General features: G+C 36.1%; 1 protein-coding gene across 2 annotated transcripts in view; it reads right to left on the bottom strand.

The window, feature by feature from the left end:
- Positions 1 to 3,047: 3,047 nt before the first annotated feature.
- opcml (opioid binding protein/cell adhesion molecule-like) overlaps positions 3,048 to 20,450 on the bottom strand; it is a 179,260-nt gene continuing 161,857 nt past the window's right edge. For both annotated transcript variants that reach the window (XM_065259450.2, XM_065259442.2), the window contains 4 exons: positions 13,219 to 13,353; positions 13,016 to 13,136; positions 8,088 to 8,239; positions 3,048 to 7,814 (listed from right to left, as the gene is read on the bottom strand). In XM_065259450.2, the coding sequence (XP_065115522.1) occupies positions 7,711 to 7,814; positions 8,088 to 8,239; positions 13,016 to 13,136; positions 13,219 to 13,353 (512 nt within the window). In that variant the 3' untranslated portion in view covers positions 3,048 to 7,710. The remainder of the gene's footprint in view (positions 7,815 to 8,087; positions 8,240 to 13,015; positions 13,137 to 13,218; positions 13,354 to 20,450) is intronic.

Raw genomic sequence — 20,450 nt, 5'->3', positions numbered from 1 at the left:
ACGGTTGTGGTTATACATATAATTATAAATTATATACAAATATATTTTATATGCATGCACAAGTAGCTGTCATTTTAGTGTGAGCGGCCATATGGTCTCCTATTTATGTGAAAATCAAGGTCGTTGATTGCATTAATGTACTGTATATGCACCACTGTACAATGGCTGGCAAGAAACCAACAAACAAAAATGTAAGCATCAAGTGTTTGTTTTGAAAAAAGATGATTAGACACCAAACTCTCACAAGGCTGATCAATAATTTAGAGCCTGGATGCGGAGAAACCTTAAGCACTTTTTATCTTGCGTTCTAGTTAAAGAAAAAGGTGTCACTCTTGTATGTGTTTTAAAGGGATTTGACAGACATAGCCTGCGGGGACGATACGCATGAGCTCTGAGTGGTGTGGCTACTAAGAGGAAAGCTGTGATATCCATGCTAAAAGCGAAGAGCCATCTGTGTTTGAAGAAGAGCTTTAGTGGAGATTCTTAATTAAAGACTCGCATTTTATTTTTCGTTCGATAGTTTTGCTGTAGTGTCTCATTGTGCGAACACAAAAAACAGAGGTTTTGAAGAGCCAGGTGATAACTATTGAAAACAATTAAGAGGGGCACAGCTGGTGATTTTTGTTAGCAGCCTCATCAATTTATCACATTTGAAGAGGATGCCCACACAAATTTACAGTTTTGCTGTATTGAATGTTTTTGTGTTTAATTGGGGTCTTTGCATATAAACAGTGGTTATAATTTCTTGATTTGTTCTTATTTTCATTTTCTGTGGATCCGAAAATTATTAAATCCATAACTCAAAAAAACAATGTAATCCGTTTAACGACCACTGTATTGTAAAATGATGTAAATTTAAGAGTAGGCAGTTAAGAAAAACTGGCCTTGCCACTGGTGTAAAGGAGGTGCAAGAGATTACAAAGCTCTTGCCAATCCTTTGTCCATGGGCTATTAATGTTCGACATCAACACAAAGCAGAAAAGCCAGCAAATGATCACCTTTTGTTCCCCAAATATGCTTGGGGGTACGAGTAGACAATCGCCTCTCGTCACCCCCCAAAAGAGCATCCTTTCTCTCTTCCATTTGTACTCCATGTGGACTTCTTTATCTAGGTACCCAGGAGCGCCGCCCTGGAGCATGCAACAAATATGTGAATAAATAAGCATTTAAACAAACACATTAACTTGACATGACATTTCTTGGCTGACTTGTTTAGGACTGTAGCCAAACTGCGAACGCATCATCAATACAGGTGAGGTGTAAGGAGACAAATGAGGTAAACTAGATTAATAATGGACACTGTCCAGAAACAAAATGGTCTCAAGCTGTCACTGGGGCTTTACAGGGACACTCCACTTTTTTTAAAAATATGCTCATTTTCCAGCTCCTCTAGAGTTAAACATTTGATTTTTACCACTTTTAGCATAGCTTAGCATAAATCATTGAATCTGATTAGACCATAAGCATTGCGCTTAAAAAAGGTGCAAAGAGTTCGATATTTGTCCTGATATTACGCAGTGCCCGAAAATAGTCCCCTGCTATTGAAAGTTACCAAGGGGACTATTTTCGGGCGCTGCATTATATCATTGCACCTCCTGCAGCCATGTTACGACAGCAAAGTCCTTGATTATTACACCAGAATGAGAGTATAGTTCCTAGCCATATCTGCATAAAAAAATCGCAACTTGTAATTTTCTGTAAGTCTTAGTACACGATGTAACTACAGAAGAAGGTTATTTTTGAGCGTGATGCTAATGGTCTAATCAGATTCAATGGATTATGCTAAGCTATGCTAAAAGTGGTACCGCCAGACCCAGAGATCGGCTGAATGGATTCCAAAACGGTAAAAAATTAATGTTTAACTCTTGAGGAGCTGGAAAATGAGCCTATTTTTAAAAAAAGTGGAGTGTCCCTTTAAAAAAGTCCTAACATGTTTGATTTAGGGACAGATATGTATACATTTGGTACCAATATATACCTCTGAGGTACTAATGTGAACTCTTTAGGTGCAAAGGTGTACTTTTTGAAAGGTTACCACCCCAAGTTCTGTTGTGGGGTGTTTGTTTTGCACATTTACAGGTATACGTTATACAATGTTGTAACTTTTTGGGTACATTACTGTACCTTAGGGAACTACTGTGTACCTTTAAAGGTAAAGTTAACTTTTTTGTATACCCCTAAAATTTAACTGGTACAAAATTGTTCCTTAAGGCACACAATCATATGGTATAATATTGTACCCCAAAAGAACAACATGTTATAATGTGTTGTATACTCAAAAGGTACAAAAATGAACCTTTGTGGGTACAGTCAGAAAAAAGGTCCAAAGTTGTTCATTTTTCTGTCGCTGGGGTGTTACCCTTAAAGGTACCTTTTTGTACCTTTATGGGTATACAACACATTGAAATGTTGTACCTTATGGGGTACAATATTATACCCTCAGGACCAATTGTGTACCTTAAGGAACAATTTTGTATCAGTTAAATTTAAAGGTACACATAGATCCTTAAGGACTTGTAATGTACCTCAAAAGGTACAACATTGTATTATGTTTATATACCTGTAAAGGTACAAAACGGTACCTTGGGGTACCACCCCAGTGACAAAAAAGATACAGCTTTGTACCTTTTTTTCTGACAGTTTATAATAATAAAATGTTTTGGAAAAGGCATAAGATGCAGTCTGTTTTCTTTAAAGTGATTAATTCTGGGCCTGTGTGCATTTTGTTTAAAACAGCTGTGTGTAAACACATGCTAGTAACCAATGATTAACCTAATCTGCAACACAGAGACGTTGACTTTAAATTTTCTAGTGGAAGTATGGCACTTATATATAAATTAAAATATTTTTCCTAACATTTTATTATTGCTTTTATGAAATATTAAAACATAACACACTTAAGGCTATGCTATACTTTGAATATAATCACAGCTGAAAGGCTGATAACGCTGTAATTATATTTACTATTTCAACACAGCCTCCATTTCTTTATTAGCGCTTATTTACAAGACAGCATGTTAGATAACTTACAACCCCAAACTAGAAGAAAATATTCTTAACTTTATTACACAGAACACATACAACAGTCTTTTACTCATTTTCCAATAGTAAAAAAAGAAAAATACATCTACGGCTGTACATGCACATTGAGAGAGAGAGAGAGCTGTGTGTCGCAAATGTTAAGGTATCATACACTTTACAACCGGAACTAGATAGAGACAGTCAGAAAAATAAATACAAACATACAATACAGTTTTTCAAGGGAGGGCACTTTTGAATGAAACACTTTTGATATGGATGTGTTGTACCATGAAAATGAAATAAAACTAAGGGTGGAACCAACTTGTAATCAAAAGTGCTATCATTGGATGGTTGCATTTTGGACGAGATGATAGTAAATATATATCTATCAAATAAAAGGGAAACAACTGGAATGGATTTGCAATCCTATTTAAGATATTTACACTACTGTTCAATGTCCCCACAGCATTGCACAAAGAATTGAAGCTCAAGTCTGTGGTTTGTATTGTATATCCAAACAGTTAAAATGACATCACTGTCAGGAGCATATTCACCAACATTGTGACAACACAATATCAGTGTTTTAAAAAAAATCACTAATATACAAAATACCAAAATGATATAGTCTACGGTACAACCTATTTACGCTATGTCCTTGTAACCTGTTACTTAACTCACGAGAAATCATCGGGCAATGTCACTTGAAACAATCGATTCAATTAGTACGGAACTGAACTGTCTGTTTACAAAAAATTTTTTTCGCAAAAAAATGATTTTTGCACGCAAGGCACAACGCTAATGGTTGTACACACCAAACGCGAATTCACCGATTTGCGCAAGCAGATTACAGACAGAGTCAATGCAAAGACGCAAATATACGCAAACTCGCGTGGGGCGATGCGAATGACGCAAATTGGGTGGGGCGATTGCTGTGAAAACATGCGCCTTAAACGCATCTTTGCGCAAGTTGAAATATTAAACGCAATGGGGAATATTCGCATGACCCAAAGTTAAATCCCGCGAGTAATCTAGAGCGAGAAACGCGATGCTTCGCGTTTAGTGTGTACACAGCATAACAATGAAAAGGTGCTTTTAATTTTATTAGCAATTTCAGCAATCCATAATTTGGTAAAAACAAAAAACGCAAATCAGTGTTCAGTGTCTCCTTATCTTACTCCAATTTACAATGGTAAGCTTATAATAATACTTTATAATGTGCTCGGTTGGGTACGAATTCAACTTTAATAAGTAGGCTACTTGCAATTTCATGTTTTAAACAGAGATGGCGATATAGAGGGAAAGGTTACAAATTGCAGCTTTCACGATGAAAAAACAAGAAAAATCACATTTGTATTTGCATATTTGAACTTTTTTGTTTCTCACATACAGCATTTGTCAGTCACACTTGTGTATGAGGTTTTGTTTACAATGAGGTCTAATTAATGTTCCCAACTCTACAATAAGAGATAACGTATGTGTCCACCCTGAAACATTTTACCATTTTAAAGAGCTCTGCCAAGCCAAGGTAACTAACGCACTATTCAGTCACAAAAAAAACTTTCAATAAGTCACATTAAACTCACATAGCAAGGCTCAGGCAATATATATCCTTCATATTAAAGGCAGAGGAATCTTAACTGAAAGGCAATTTACAATGTATGAGCACGTATTTATTTCTCAGTGATGTAGCAGCCCTTGAACCGTCACACTTTAGTGTATTTACGTATGCACTGCTGTTGACGGTACTCGCTGAATGCTGACTGCTCATGGACAAGGTCTTGTTTGAGAGGTTTAATGCCGGTTGAGTGTCTGTACGTACCTCACGGGTTCCTCTAGCTTTTAATTGGGATGCTTCATTAGAGTACAAGAGTTATTTTTTTTATAAATTTGCTCCGACTTAGAGGTAAAAAGACGATGCGTAATTTGTCTCTTTGAACATTTCTGGTTTCCGAATTAAATGCATTTTCAAAATAAGTTTGACAGATGAATACAGTGAAACTCTTAACTAGGTACAATGCTTGCGGTGGTATGCATGCAGTGATCGTGGAAACATACTGCAGTTCAGACCCAAATAATACGATGCAAGCTAAGAAGCAGGAATCGAATGCGGGTTTAGGTCAGGCTTAATGCAAGTAAAAATCAGGCTTAATGTAAGTCTTTGATCAATAAATGAAGAGTTTGGTTCCATAACGCGATAAACGGCATTTAAAAAAAAGAGTTACCGCCAAAATCAGTATTTTATCTGGTCAGTATTTTAAAGTAAATTCTTAATTTTACGCACAATTTAATATCCGCCGTGTCATCTTTCTCCCTTTTTAACGCAATAAACTCCACTCCTCCTATTCTGCAGAATGGAATAAATCACAGCGCCATTCCACACATTGTAAACAACAATGGCGGCGTGTTAAATACACACAGAATCATAGTTTTCCTCATCCAACATTTGTACTGTGTGATCAACAAACAAACAAAAACAAAATAATACTTTGATGGCATTGATAAAACTGTGGTGGTTTTTGTGACGGGAAAGAAACAAGTCATCAACATTTAATCACTTACGCGAGAGGCACTCGGCCGAAGGAAAAATGCCGGCTATTGCTTGTTCTCACACGACGGCATCAAGCTTCTGTCATGCTTACATATTGATCCCAGGGGATCTTGTGAAAAACTTTCCATTATTTTATTTGAAGTCAACGAAAATTGAGCAGGACCAAAACATTTTACAGCTGATCGCTGTCAAAAAAGTTTAGCGACGACGTCCCAAGGATGACAACAGCAATGACAGTGTTCTTAATCTGACAAAATAAGTGTTTTTATTAATGCCATTAATGTTTATTTTTTTGAATCATTGTATATCACTATTCAATTTAATGAATATAACATGGCAAAGATGAATGCACATTTATATATTGATTCAATAGATTTATAGCATTTTGAAAAAATAAAACTTGTCATGGATTTATTGCAATTTGTGGAAAAAATAATCCGTTTTTATAATAAATCTTTAAAAAAATGTATGTTTTATAACCTAAAGATGCTATGTAAAAGTTTGTAACAAAAAATAGTGGTTTCATCTTGTCCCTTTTTTTGGTATAGAAAGCACGTTTTACCGAAATTAGTCAAAATGGATTTCTTGCATTTCGAAACCAAACTCTTCAAATATTACCAAACTCTCCTTGTGTCGATAGGTTTCATACAAAGAGCAATTGTGGTGGTTAAAAACAGCAGCCTTATGAAGAATAAGATCTATTTGAAGATATGAAATAACTCAATTCAACGAATGAAACCTTTGATTACAGTTTTCCTTCACCTGCTCAAACATGCACAACTTGACATTTATATGGAATTATGTTAGTATGGAAATGAATGCTAAAGATCACACATAAATTGATGGTTATCATTTTCAGATATGCAAGGAAATGTGTCTATTATATCACTTCCCCCTCTGAGGATATTAAATATCTATCTATATATATATTTATATTCATATTCATATTATATTTTTTATATACCATTTGAGATAACGGTTTTGGCTTCTGTTAAATGTATTTTTTTCCATTAAGCTTCAAGAATACAAAATAATACACAGTTGAAAGAAACCCAGCACCAAAAACCTGAGAAAGAACAACTTTAACACTTTAATAATAAAAGTCTTATCCAAAGCATTTCGATGAAATGGAAAAAAATATGATACGGGATTTTGCACCAAGTACACAATGATTTTTTTGGTGGAATGAAATGTGTCACCATCAACATCTGAATGCTAACAAAATATGTGAATCAGGTATGCGATTACACATACTGTGAGAACTAATTCTTCAAATCACTTCCTCTGTCCCATGTGGGAATTTGGTACGGCTGTCAACCTAAAGGTATTGTATGAGGAACAGATTTATTGTGCATCTTAGTATCTCACATATACTGTTGTTGTTTTTTTGGGCATACATGTACAATCTACTGTACGGTAAAAAAACGCATCTACCCTAAAGTACAGTATGTTAGACCAGATAAAGAACCTATCCTACCGCATGTAACTATGTCAGCTCGGTACACATGCAAGATGTCTTTAATTTTCCTCTGTTATTTAAACATAATGATGATGAACTCTGGAGGATGCATTATGCCGTCTGTGTGCTATATTATAATGAACGTATAGATCTTATTAATGTGTGAACGGTATTTGCATACATCTGTACATGTACAGTAAATCAAATATTACATTGTTTTTTTTCATTCTTTCTTTTTTGCTGTTTATCATTTTTTACATTATTTTAATAAAAAAAGAAAACCATGTTATTTTACATGAAACAGGACACAGCAGTAACCTCAAGTCACACAGTTCAATACTGAGCAAAATAACCATTCAGTTATTCACGATTACATGAATTTTTGCTTCTCTTTTCACATACAAAAGGTTGGAGAGACACATACACTGTAGTTGGATCTATAAGTTCTACCCAGCTAACAACTGACTCCATTCACAGTCCAGTTTACCATTTGAAAATCCGAAATATTGTTAAATCCCAAAGCATCCTATTACAGACCCATAAACCCACACTGACCTTATTCCTTCAGAAATAAAATTTAAGGCAAAATAATAAAAACATAATAATAATCGATAAAGTATTCTGCCTCTGTTGTGTGTGGGACTGTGAGTCTGGTACTGAGAAGCGGGCAGGTGCTTTAGCATCAAAACTTGCTCAGGAACGAGAGCGTTAGGACGAGCGTTAGGAGCAAGAACGAGTTGGTTGGCGAAGATGCTGAATTGTTCACGTCGTGTATCGCTCCGGGGCCTGTGGGAAAACAAAGTGTCTGAATGCGATGTGCAACCCTACATGCTAACAACCGCATGCATTACTGTATGTTGTTTAAAGACGTCATAACAAATATACAGCTTAGCAATCGTAAAGGTTGGTGGGAGCCACAGGGCGACGAGACAAGAGTTTATCTAATTGCATTAGGCAGATATTTAACACATTGAGAAGCTCATTGACTATGCCGAGTTACACTTGACATGGGTTGTGTGGATAAATTGACATGTTAAGTCATTAGAGGCAAACTCTTACCGTACAAAATAATGCTCGCGTTTGTTATCCCCAAAGTGTTCATAGCCACGCAGGTGTAGTTCCCGTAATCCTCTTCAGAGACGTTAAAGAACGTTAGCATGGATTGTTTCCCTTTGTTTTCGATCTTGATCCCATTGAGTCCATTGAAGATTCTGTAAAAATACAAAACTTTTTTAATGACTTGTGGTGGTCTAGCATGTGCAAAATGTGGACCCTTCATGCTCACATATGAAATACGGGTTTAAATAAGGCCTGCACAATTTCTGGACCCTGTATACCCTCTCTCCACCAAACATTGTTTTATAATTCTAGGTGGAAAAACAGCTGTTTATAAATAAGAAATTAAATATAACAATGTCTGTGCAATCCAAGTTAAAGTCTTATAATCTAAATAAGAGATTAGGAGCATGACATTTTTATTTTTATTGATTTATTGATTTTAATCTTTGACATGACCTAAATCAGTCAGTATTAAAGGGATAGTTCACTTTAAAATGAAATGTTGTCATCATTTACTCATCCTCATGTTGTTTTAAACCTGTATGAATTAACTTTTATGATTAACACAAAAGAAGATATTTTGAGAAATGATGGTAAACACATAGCAGTAAGTGACCATTGACTTCCATAGTAGGAAAAAATATTTTGGAAGTATTGTGATAAATGATGAAGAAAATATTTTGATAAATGATGGTAAGCACACAGTTGACGGTACCCATTAAATTCCATCATATGTTTTTATTCCTACTATGGAAGTAAATAGTCACTTACTGCCGTGTGCTTACCATCATTTAGCAAAATATCTTCTTTTGTGTTCATCAGAAAAGTTAATTCATACAGGTTTAGAACACCATGAGGATTAGTAAATGATGACAAAATTTTCATTTTAAAGTGAACTATCCCTTTAAAAGATATCAAGGTTATACTTTTACTGAATGTCTCTTACATCGTACAATTATTGGTAACACTTTACTTGAAGGGGTGTTCATATGACTGACATGACACCTTCATAATCATGACATGACACGCGCTATGAACATAAAGGAGATTTTATGCACATTTATGAGAACTGTCATTAAGGGTCATTCGTTCAGTTATGTAATTTTTAATGCAAAGATGATATTGTTTGAGATGTCTTTATTATGACAACTTGACATTAACCAATACATTTAACTTGTCATGACAACTTGACATTACCAAGACAACATAACTGATCCATTTTTATCAGTGATACAAACTGAATTTGTAATTTAAATGTCATTAAGTGTTAATACTCTGTCATATAGTTTCATAACAGCGTCATTAATATTTTTCAGTTCATAATGTTTTAAAAGTTTCCTCCATGTGTTTAACGAATAAAATAAATCATTTATTAATAATAATAATAATAATAATAATAATAATTGATCCAATTATATTTTGATGCATTTGGAGACAGATTCACCTAAAATTAAATAAAAACAGTACAATAATGGGTTAAGCCATGCAGCGTTGGGTCCATATCACTGCAAAGTTAATTAATTAAATTAAATTGATTAAATGTTTTGTTCGTTTTTTCTTCTATGTCAGAAAATTTCAGAAACCTATGTGACCAGTCACGGAAAGTAGGGACACAAGTCGGATCTGGGCATTTTGAGTTATTCACAGATTCTGAAAGTGCAGTTTCTAAGCTTTCCAACAATGTGTAACACATGGAAATCTGATAAGATTTGGAGAAGTTGTGGCCATTTGAATATAGGAACTCAGAAATACTCAAACCGAGAAAATCGAGACGAAAGGGACTCTTCTTTTCAGCTGGGGGAGACAATAGGGCTCATTTACATCTCATTTAGCTAAGCCATGCCCCCTGTAAAACCCTTTTTGAGATGTTCTAGCATCATATGTAGTATTTTATGACCAAATGACAACCCGCAAAAATAAACATGACTCTTTTACCTTTGTGGGGATCACAAGTCGAATCCAGTCTGTTTCAGATTATCCAATGTCCATATTTGTCCACAAATGCGTATAATCCGTGAAATATAGATTGTTTACATCAGATTTCGCATGAATGTCTGGTAATACAATATAATATATAATCTGAAGACTATTTAAATCGTAACATGTAAGGGTATATGAGCTTACACTCCGTTAAACACATGAACCCGCCTTCAAAGTTTGTATTTAAAATAGGGAAGTAGTATAATAGATCATCCAAACAGCGCCGTCGAAAACGTGACATCCTTTAGAGAGGTTACCAATGGCTCGCTCGTTCCTCCATCAGCCAATGACTTCATGGAAAATATTGATAGACAAAACATGTAGCCAATTATATGAAGAATACAACTATATCTGTGTAACTTCTGTGTGTTTGGACTCATGTTGCGCTGCAAGAACTGACATACAGATGACGTCAAAGTACCGCGAGAGCGAGTCGAAATTAAACTACTCCGTAAGATTTCTTGAAGAGCTCTCGCGGTACTTTGACGTCTTCCGACTGCGGCGCCGCATAAAGTCAGTGACGCGGCTGACGTACGATGCGGCTGACTGTTATTTGTTCCGCCCCAGCTTCTTTTATTTTTCTTTTGTTTTGTGCGCCCGAGCTTTACAGTCTGGGGAGACGCAGGCTATAAGTTTGAAAAAAAAAAAAAAAACTTAGCAAACATATCTGAGGAACAGGGCAGCGCGTCACTACAGTCACGTGACTTCACGCTCGAGCCGGAAGAGAAGACAATGCTGCATAAAGTCGTAATTCTGCTATTTTTGGACCAAACTGTATTTTCGATGCATCAACACAATCTTACTGACCCACTGATGTCACATGGACTACTTTGATGATGTTTTTATTAAATTTCAGGACATGGAAACCATACATAGATTTTCAATGAAGGGGAAAGCTCTCGGACTAAATCTAACGATAAAACATCTTAAACTGTGTTCCGAAGATGAACGGAGGTCTTCCGAGTTTAGAACGACATAAGGGTGAGTCATTACTTACATTATTTTCATTTTTGGGCGAACTATCCTTATTTAGTAGTCACGCTGTTCCCTTTGGGGGCGGAGGCGAAAACACAAGCTTATACAGTATGTAAATATACACACAGACAATGACGCCCCCCGCTGCACGCTAGAATCTCCGGAAAAACAAGCCTATTTTAACCGCAAAATGTACGCTTTTAAATATACATAAACTGCTATCTCAAACATGGAGAGGCCTCTTCGTGATCTCAACTAACAGATTCTGCAATAAAACGAAAATCACAAATTTCGAAAAAAAAACTTTGTTTCTCATTTCCCCAAACTTGTGCTGCCGACTTGAGTCCCTGGTTTCCGTGACGGGTCACCTATGTGTAATGAAGAACAAATTCTGTTAGTTGTCAGTTTTTTAACCTCTCGACGCGCACTAGCTCGGGGACGGAAAGACGTCAGTTTTTTTTAATGCTGCTAACAATATATATATAGCCTACTGTGTACAAACAACAATAATAATAACACTACTATACCTCGTTTAAAAGGTCTACGGGTTAAGCATCAGTGTATGGCGTCTGTTTTTAGATACAGATGCTCTAGCATCATAAATATAGTATTTTGTTACAGAAGTCCAGATGACAACATGCATAATATAAACTGACTCCTTACCTTTGTGCTGGTATAAGGAACGCGAATCGAATCCAGTCTGTTTCCCATGTGTGAATAACCCATAAAAACTCTCCAACAAAGTACATCCAATGACCATTTTCGTCCACAAATGCGTATAATCCGTGAAATATAGATATGTTTTTCATTGTTTACATCAGATTTCACATGCACGTCTTGTAATAGATTATAATATACAATCTGAGGACTATTTACATTGTAACACTTGTATATGAGATTACACTCGCGTTCAAAACCAGCGCTCAAACTTGTTTGTAAAAGTAGGCGGGAGTATAATTAAGCAATATCTTAATATTAGCGATATTGCCTTTATACAACAGTTCAACGGCACACGTTTGAAAAACGAAAACTAGAAAACAACAACGGAGTTATTTTAAAAGCCTCTTTGTTTGAGAACTACTTCTTCCGCCACGGATTTGAGGGCTGCCAGAATGACAGGTAACACTTTCGGCTGCTTTGAATCTCATAATAACTCAAAGGACGGATAGGCGTTTCTTTATATTTACGTTTCTTGGTCACAAAGTGTAGTTTTAAGATTAGTTCAGTCGAGAATATATATTTATTATATTTAAATCTACAGTCGATTAGTAAAGATAGCGCCTGTTTGAACGTTTGCTTAGTGAGATTCGGTAGTGAGATTTATTACAATGTACTTCAGCTTCTCTAACTTTTTAAATTTTTATCTTAAAATAATTTTGAAACATGGAAAACGAAGCTCAAAGTGTCTTCTATCAAATGATTCCACAGTTATGCTTATACTATAAATGGTTTAGTAAAAACAGCCCTTTTAGTGAGAGTAGGTATTTTCATGGTTTTGGGCCAGAATGGGGGTGCTTTTCAAGAGTATTGTGCACATACATAAAGTTAAGTATAATATTTTGATGTGTCTGTTCAAGGTATTTAAAATTATTTGACATAGTATTAACACTTAATGACATGTAAATGACAGTTTAATGTGATGTTTACCCATAAAGCTAGGTCGTTTCTTAAGTTTTATAAATATTTGGCTATGTCATGTTTATGACAGATTTATGACAAGTTATAAAGTATTGGTTTATGTCAAGTTGTCAAGACAATTCAAACAATGTCATCTTTGCATAAAAAATGACATAACTGATCAAATGACATTTTTTGACAGTTGTCATTAAAATCTCCTTCATATTCATAGCAATTGTCATGTCATGCTTATGAACACCCCTTCAAGAAAATGTTATTGAATTATTTTATGTTGAAAACAGTAAATCACAGAAAAATTACTTTCAAAGACTGGGTCACATATACTGTAGACTTACCTGCGGTCACCCTTAAACCATTCAAAATCTGCCAGAGGCACGGCTGATGCCTCGCACCACAGGACCCCTTTCTGACCAACAGCCGTTCCCGTGCTCCGAGCTCGCGAAATGACAGGCGGATCTGTAAAATGATTCATTAATGTATGTGAGAAATGACCACTAATTAAATGAAACAACAGTATATGGATAAGGATGCAACTCACAGTTTACGGTAACCTGAACAGTCCTGACGTCTGGAGGCGAGATATCGTTTGAGGTCATGCATTCGTACGAGCCGGACATGTCTTTGGTGATTCCATTAATTTCCACATATTCACCCTCGGTTATAACTCTGTTACCTGTGCCAAAACACATAAGGAATAAGTCATCATTATCACATGTAAAATCATATTTTATAATTAACCTTTTACATAAGGTATAATTCTGCTGAGGGGGCTATAGTCATATACTGTAGCAGATGTTGAGTAGGTGCAAAAAGCTTTATGATTATTATCATTAGCACTATTCATGACATCAGGAATATTTGACAGTGTACCAGCAAACAGGTGTTGATTGAAGTGCTGTGTGCTGTATGAAAATATGTCTATTAAAGAAAATTTACACTTGTTGTACTTTACACTGTCACAGTACATCAATATTCCACACAAAGTCAGCCATCTTCAATATAACTTAAAACTTTTGTTGAAATTTTTTGCATGGGACGGAGGCTTTATCAAATGTGACCAGTCACGGAAAGTAGGGACACAAGTCGGATCTGGGCATTTTGAGTTATTCACAGATTCTGAAAGTGCAGTTTCTAAGCTTTCCAACGATGTGTAACACATGGAAATCTGATAAGATTTGGAGAAGTTGTGGCCATTTGAATATAGGAACTCAGAAATACTCAAACCGAGAAAATCGAGACGAAAGGGACTCTTCTTTTCAGCTGGGGGAGACAATAGGGCTCATTTACATCTCATTTAGCTAAGCCATGCCCCCTGTAAAACCCTTTTTGAGATGTTCTAGCATCATATGTAGTATTTTATGACCAAATGACAACCCGCAAAAATAAACATGACTCTTTTACCTTTGTGGGGATCACAAGTCGAATCCAGTCTGTTTCAGATTATCCAATGTCCATATTTGTCCACAAATGCGTATAATCCGTGAAATATAGATTGTTTACATCAGATTTCGCATGAATGTCTGGTAATACAATATAATATATAATCTGAAGACTATTTAAATCGTAACATGTAAGGGTATATGAGCTTTCACTCCGTTAAACACATGAACCCGCCTTCAAAGTTTGTATTTAAAATAGGGAAGTAGTATAATAGATCATCCAAACAGCGCCGTCGAAAACGTGACATCCTTTAGAGAGGTTACCAATGGCTCGCTCGTTCCTCCATCAGCCAATGACTTCATGGAAAATATTGATAGACAAAACATGTAGCCAATTATATGAAGAATACAACTATATCTGTGTAACTTCTGTGTGTTTGGACTCATGCTGCGCTGCAAGAACTGACATACAGATGACGTCAAAGTACCGCGAGAGCGAGTCGAAATTAAACTACTCCGTAAGATTTCTTAAGAGCTCTCGCGGTACTTTGACGTCATCCGAATGCGGCGCCGCATAAAGTCAGTGACGCGGCTGACGTACGATGCGGCTGACGTACGATGCGGCTGACTGTTATTTGTTCCGCCCCAGCTTCTTTTATTTTTCTTTTGTTTTGTGCGCCCGAGCTTTACAGTCTGGGGAGACGCAGGCTATTAGTTTGAAAAAAAAAAAAAACTTAGCAAACATGTCTGAGGAACAGGGCAGCGCGTCACTACAGTCACGTGACTTCACGCTCGAGCCGGAAGAGAAGACAATGCTGAATAAAGTCGTAATTCTGCTATTTTTGGACCAAACTGTATTTTCGATGCATCAACACAATCTTACTGACCCACTGATGTCACATGGACTACTTTGATGATGTTTTTATTAACTTTCTGGACATGGAAACCATACATAGATTTTCAATGAAGGGGATAGAAAGCTCTCGGACTAAATCTAACGATAAAACATCTTAAACTGTGTTCCGAAGATGAACGGAGGTCTTCCGAGTTTAGAACGACATAAGGGTGAGTCATTAATTACATTATTTTCATTTTTGGGCGAACTATCCTTATTTAGTAGTCACGCTGTTCCCTTTGGGGGCGGAGGCGAAAACACAAGCTTATACAGTATGTAAATATACACACAGACAATGACGCCCCCCGCTGCACGCTAGAATCTCCGGAAAAACAAGCCTATTTTAACCGCAAAATGTACGCTTTTAAATATACAAAAACTGCTATCTCAAACATGGAGAGGCTTCTTCGTGATCTCAACTAACAGATTCTGCAATAAAACGAAAATCACAAATTTCGAAAAAAAAACTTTGTTTCTCATTTTCTCGAAACTTGTGCTGCCGACTTGAGTCCATAGTTTCCGTGACGGGTCACAAATGCATCGTTGTATTTATTATTACTGCTTTATTTAATTCCCGCTGGCTCCATTTAGAAACAACCAGTATTAGAAAATCTCATGTGTATTCAGCTTATTTCTAAAGCAGACATGCTTATTTTGCTCTGATCTCTCATATTTTACAAGATTTATTTGACATTACCTCAATCTGAAGGCATAACAAGGTTGGTGAATGTCAGTATGAAACATGTTACACTTGACCAATCCCGATTGACCCCCTGTTGTTGTTTAAAGCTTGTTAAGTCAATCATTTTACAAAACCCACCCCTATCTCCGATTCTGTTCTTAACCAAAACACATGGTCAGAAAAAATTGAGCTATTCCTCAGAGGGAGAGAAATAAAGTTTCGCCCTTAGGTTCATGCAGGCAGTTTGTGCAAATGCCAGTTTAGAAAAACTCAACATTAATCCATCTCATTAATAAAGCCTCGGTCCTTCATTCAGTGGAAAGGTTGAGGAATGGACCTGGGTTGTTATTTTGTTTCTAATAACACAGCCTTGGGGATTGTGGGAAAGTTGGTAATTATGCTTATCTCCTTATGTGGCTCAATCCTGTAATTTTTTTAAGTTTGAGCAATTGTTAAGGGGACAAGTCTGTAAAATAAACCCAGATACCCAGAACATCAGATGAATGAAAATTACAAACCTTACATTTTGAATATTGTTTTAAAAGCTGACTTTAAAACCTTTTACTCCCTAAAAAGACACCCAAGATAGTTTGAGCATTTAAAGGTGCTGTGTGTAACTTTTAGAAGAATCACTTGACAGAAATGCAATACAATAAACATAACTATATTATCAGTGGTGTATAAAGTCCTTAATAAACGTTTTTATCTACATACACCACGGGTCTCCTTACAGGGAGGTCGCCATTTCCTGACACCACGTTTTTTACAGTAGCCCTAAACCGAGCTACTTTTGTCTCAGACAATGGCATGTTTGTCCTTTGATGGCTACCGTAGCTTGCGTACTATGCATTCTGAAAGGGAGCGGTGAGCTGTGTACAGAGCCGTTGGTTGCAATTCACTCACTGCTAGATGCCGATGTCTCACAGCAATTCTTACGAGTTGGCTAACTCGTACAAAGTAAATATCTACCCATATCCCCATCGTCACGGGGCAAACACAAATAGTGCAAACATGTACGAGTGTGGTCGTATGAATAAAATATGTACGGACTGTCATGAGATTGCGTTGGCCACACTTAACTGTTTCCCGCTATTGACGAGTTAATTCGTCAATTAAGAGAAAACACTTCCCTGCCAATGACGAGTATTTCCGGCAATCCGTAATACCGCTATTATCCAGTTAATAATTTATAAAACCCGGAAGTATCGCCCAAGGGCAAACAGCTGTATGTCCGTGTATGTTTTGACCATCGTTTTAAATCTGATCTCTGTCAAAATTCCTTCACAAAAATGGAATTATCTCAGCTTTTTGCTCAAAATTGTGTGTTTTTTTAGAAACCTACCCATATTTGAGGGGTGATAATAAGAGAACTAATGAAGGTGGGATGAAATGTTTTTTTGAAAGCAAAGTGTCTGTTCTTTCATTTGATATATTCTATCTTTATATATTTGAAGGCATTAAACTTTTGTGAAAATCGTGAAAAATGCCTGCACTGGCTGGCAACTTTTAAAAAAAGCGCTGGCGGGGAAAGAGTTAATGTAGGAACTTGATAAATGTCATTGAGCTTTATAACAAAATATCAAACCAATAAGCATTTGGAAAACATGAAACAATTAAGGACCTTATTATTATTTCTACCCAAATAATTTCATATAGGTCGGCAAGAATAATTAACTCTTTCACCGCCAGCGTTTTTAAAAAAGTTACCAGCTAGCGCCAGCGTTTTTCATGATTTTCACCAAAGTTTAATGCCTTCCAGAAAATGTTCTTCTTTAAATATATAAACATACAATATACCAAATGAAAGAACAGACCCTCTGCTTTCAAACAAAAAACCCCGTTTCATCCTACCTTCAGTGGTTCTTTTGTAATCAGCTTTTGAATATGGGTAGGTTTCTGCAAAAACACCACATTTTGAGCAAAAAGCAAAGATAATTCCATTTTTGTGACAAACTTTTCATAGAGATCCCATTCAGAGCAATCTTTAAAACAGACACGGACATGCAGACGCTTGCCCAAGGGCAATTCTTCCGGGTTTAAAAAGTTGCGGAAGGGCGCCACCTGGTGGATAATAGCGTTACTGCGGAAAGACGGAAAATCTTGTCATTGGCGGGGAAGCGTTTTTCTCTTAATTGAGGAGATATCTCGTCAATGGCGGTGAAAGAGTTAATAAATATTGTATAAAGTCTGCACAAAAAAATACTATAACAGGCCAATATATGTGAGGTTTATTCAGTTTAACTATAATGATTTTTAGCTCACTCTCTATTTAATCCCTGCCTTATTAAAACTCAAAATGTTGAACAGGCCCAGGTGTTCAACCACCCTATCAAATCTTGATTCCTTTCCAAGTGATATACACTGCAATAAAATGCCTTTAGATGTAAATAATTAATATGGCTTTTGGCAGGTTTACAAGATTTACAAAAGTTTGAAAAAGTAAAAGATCAAACCTTTACTTTATAATGGTTTTATTGCAATAATAATCAGGGCAGTTTATCTCTCCTTGCGACTCCTTTTCTTGTGCATAAAAGGGTTCTTTCATTAAGGATGTGATATGCATTTTATCAACAGCACCACTTAAAAACTACGATCTCAACTGAAGGACATTGTTGTTGGCTATACACGTGCTTCATAAAACTTCATAAAACACGGACAACGCCGTTATTTGATAAACTGCGTGTATTCGATCTTGCCAAGCCGTATACGTACCATATACTAGTGCAACAAAATACATCGCAAAACTTGCCAGGCATCCTTGTCACAACAACATTTGAGGCATTCACACAAATACAAAGGAAATTCTGTCATTGTATAACAAAGTTTCCATTGTTTTGCTTTCCGTATAGCTGCGAATTGGAATAAAATGAACATAGAAAAGGCATGAAAGTACAAAGGCAAAACCCAATAGGAGGTCCACCAAAGAGCAGCTATAATAGAGACACATCGAGCTATTTTCATGTAGTTTTCATTTGTATTTAACTATTATAGAGTGGTCAGTTTGGTTTTCAAGCAGTGCAGGGCCAATCGTATAAAGCAGGAGTAAAGCAATGATTTATAATGTTTACTTTAGAGACGAAAACCCCGGGCCCACAGCAATTACATTCAGCACTGAGTAATAATGCAGCTGTTGTCATGAGACCATCGTCTTCGACAGAGAAGAGCATTATTACAACATGACAAAGAAAACAGTAAGAATAAGTAAAGGAGTCTGTTTTTTTGGGGGGGGGGGGGGTGCAGAAGTGCTTCTATAACTGAATTTGGTGAGATTAGGATCAAGGGAACGTCTCTCCTCCCACGTTACAGTCGGAAGGCAAAGTAGTTTAAACTGATCACCTCGCTGAGGCCGAGGGAACAACATTAAGATAAGGCTTTATTAAGGGGATGTCTGACTTTATTAAGATTGTGTGATTAAATATTGGCACATATATCAGCATAATAAGCTGACTTATCTTTTCAGCATTACCTTTTCTCTGTTTCTGCTGTTTTACCTGTTTTCATCGGGCTCTGGAGACTAGATCAAGGGAAAACAGGTAAATAAAAGATTTCCAGGCAGATTTAAATTAGTCCCTGTTTTCATGAATAATAAATTGTCATTGACAACTTTTTTGTCCTTGACTCATCCGCATCTATTAAACGGCTCCATCGCTTAAATTATTAGTGGGTAGAGTTACAGACATTATTTAAGTTGTTTTTTTGCTCTTTTTATGTGTATTTTTGCATTTCCAAACCAATTTACACTGCATTTAAAAACAGTACATATATTTTATAATATAATATATATTTAATATAATATGCACATACATTAATCACTCACAAACTGTGTTAAATGTAAATTGATTCATGAAATCTCTGTGGGCCTACTTGTGTGAATGTTATGAATCAGAATAAACAAGATATCCTGCTGATCGTTTGATTTAACAGCTTTTAACATGATCACAAATTATATATCAGACATTTTAATTAATTACTTAACATTTTAAAGTAAAAAAATGCTTCATTATATTTACATTTATGCATCCTAAATATACTTTTATCCAAAGTGACCTACTCAAGCTATATGGGCAATTCCATGCAAATGTCAATGTTGTTATGTAAAGTTTTTAACCATACTGAAATCTCAGATGTCAATGGTCGCTTAAACACCTTTGCAAAGTCTTTGTTAAAGTTTTTCAAACTTTTTTGTATTATTTCCCATTGTTCCCATAAGCTCAAATTTTTGAATTGTCAAATCCATAACGGAGAAATGTCACGTCCATAACGCTGTTTCTTTCTCTAAATTTTTGTATGCAAATTTATCTTAAAGAGGTCATAGCGTGAAAATCAGACTTTTTCCATGTTTAAGGGCTATAATTGGGTACCCAGTACTTCTGTCAACCTAGAAAACGTGAAACAGAACAACCCAGTAACTTCTTTTTTTTTTTTGTAAACCATTTTCTGCAAGCATGTGAAAAATTTGGTTGTTCAGATTTCGCTTGTTTTGTGAGGTAGGTAGCAATGCCAAATTACAACAATACCGCCCCTTAATCTGCACTATCCAACCACGGCACTGCCATTCAATTCAGAGAGAGAGAGAGAGAGAGAGAGAGAGAGAGAGAGAGACAGAGAGAGAAAAGATAATTGACAGCACAACTAAGTTTCAATTTCAACAAACCACCATCATGGCAATCGGTGTTTGCGTTTCATCCGCTCATTTGCATTTTAAAGGACACATCCAAAAACAGCACAATTTTGCTCAGGCCGACAAAGTGGCAATTTTAATATGCTATAATAAATTATCTATATGGTATTTTGAGCTAACACTTCACATACGC

The sequence above is a fragment of the Paramisgurnus dabryanus genome, chromosome 10 (assembly GCF_030506205.2).
Source record: "Paramisgurnus dabryanus chromosome 10, PD_genome_1.1, whole genome shotgun sequence".
In the NCBI taxonomy this organism is placed as follows: domain Eukaryota; kingdom Metazoa; phylum Chordata; class Actinopteri; order Cypriniformes; family Cobitidae; genus Paramisgurnus; species Paramisgurnus dabryanus.
Note: the sequence above shows the minus strand (reverse complement) of the source record. Positions and strands in the feature narration are given on the sequence as shown.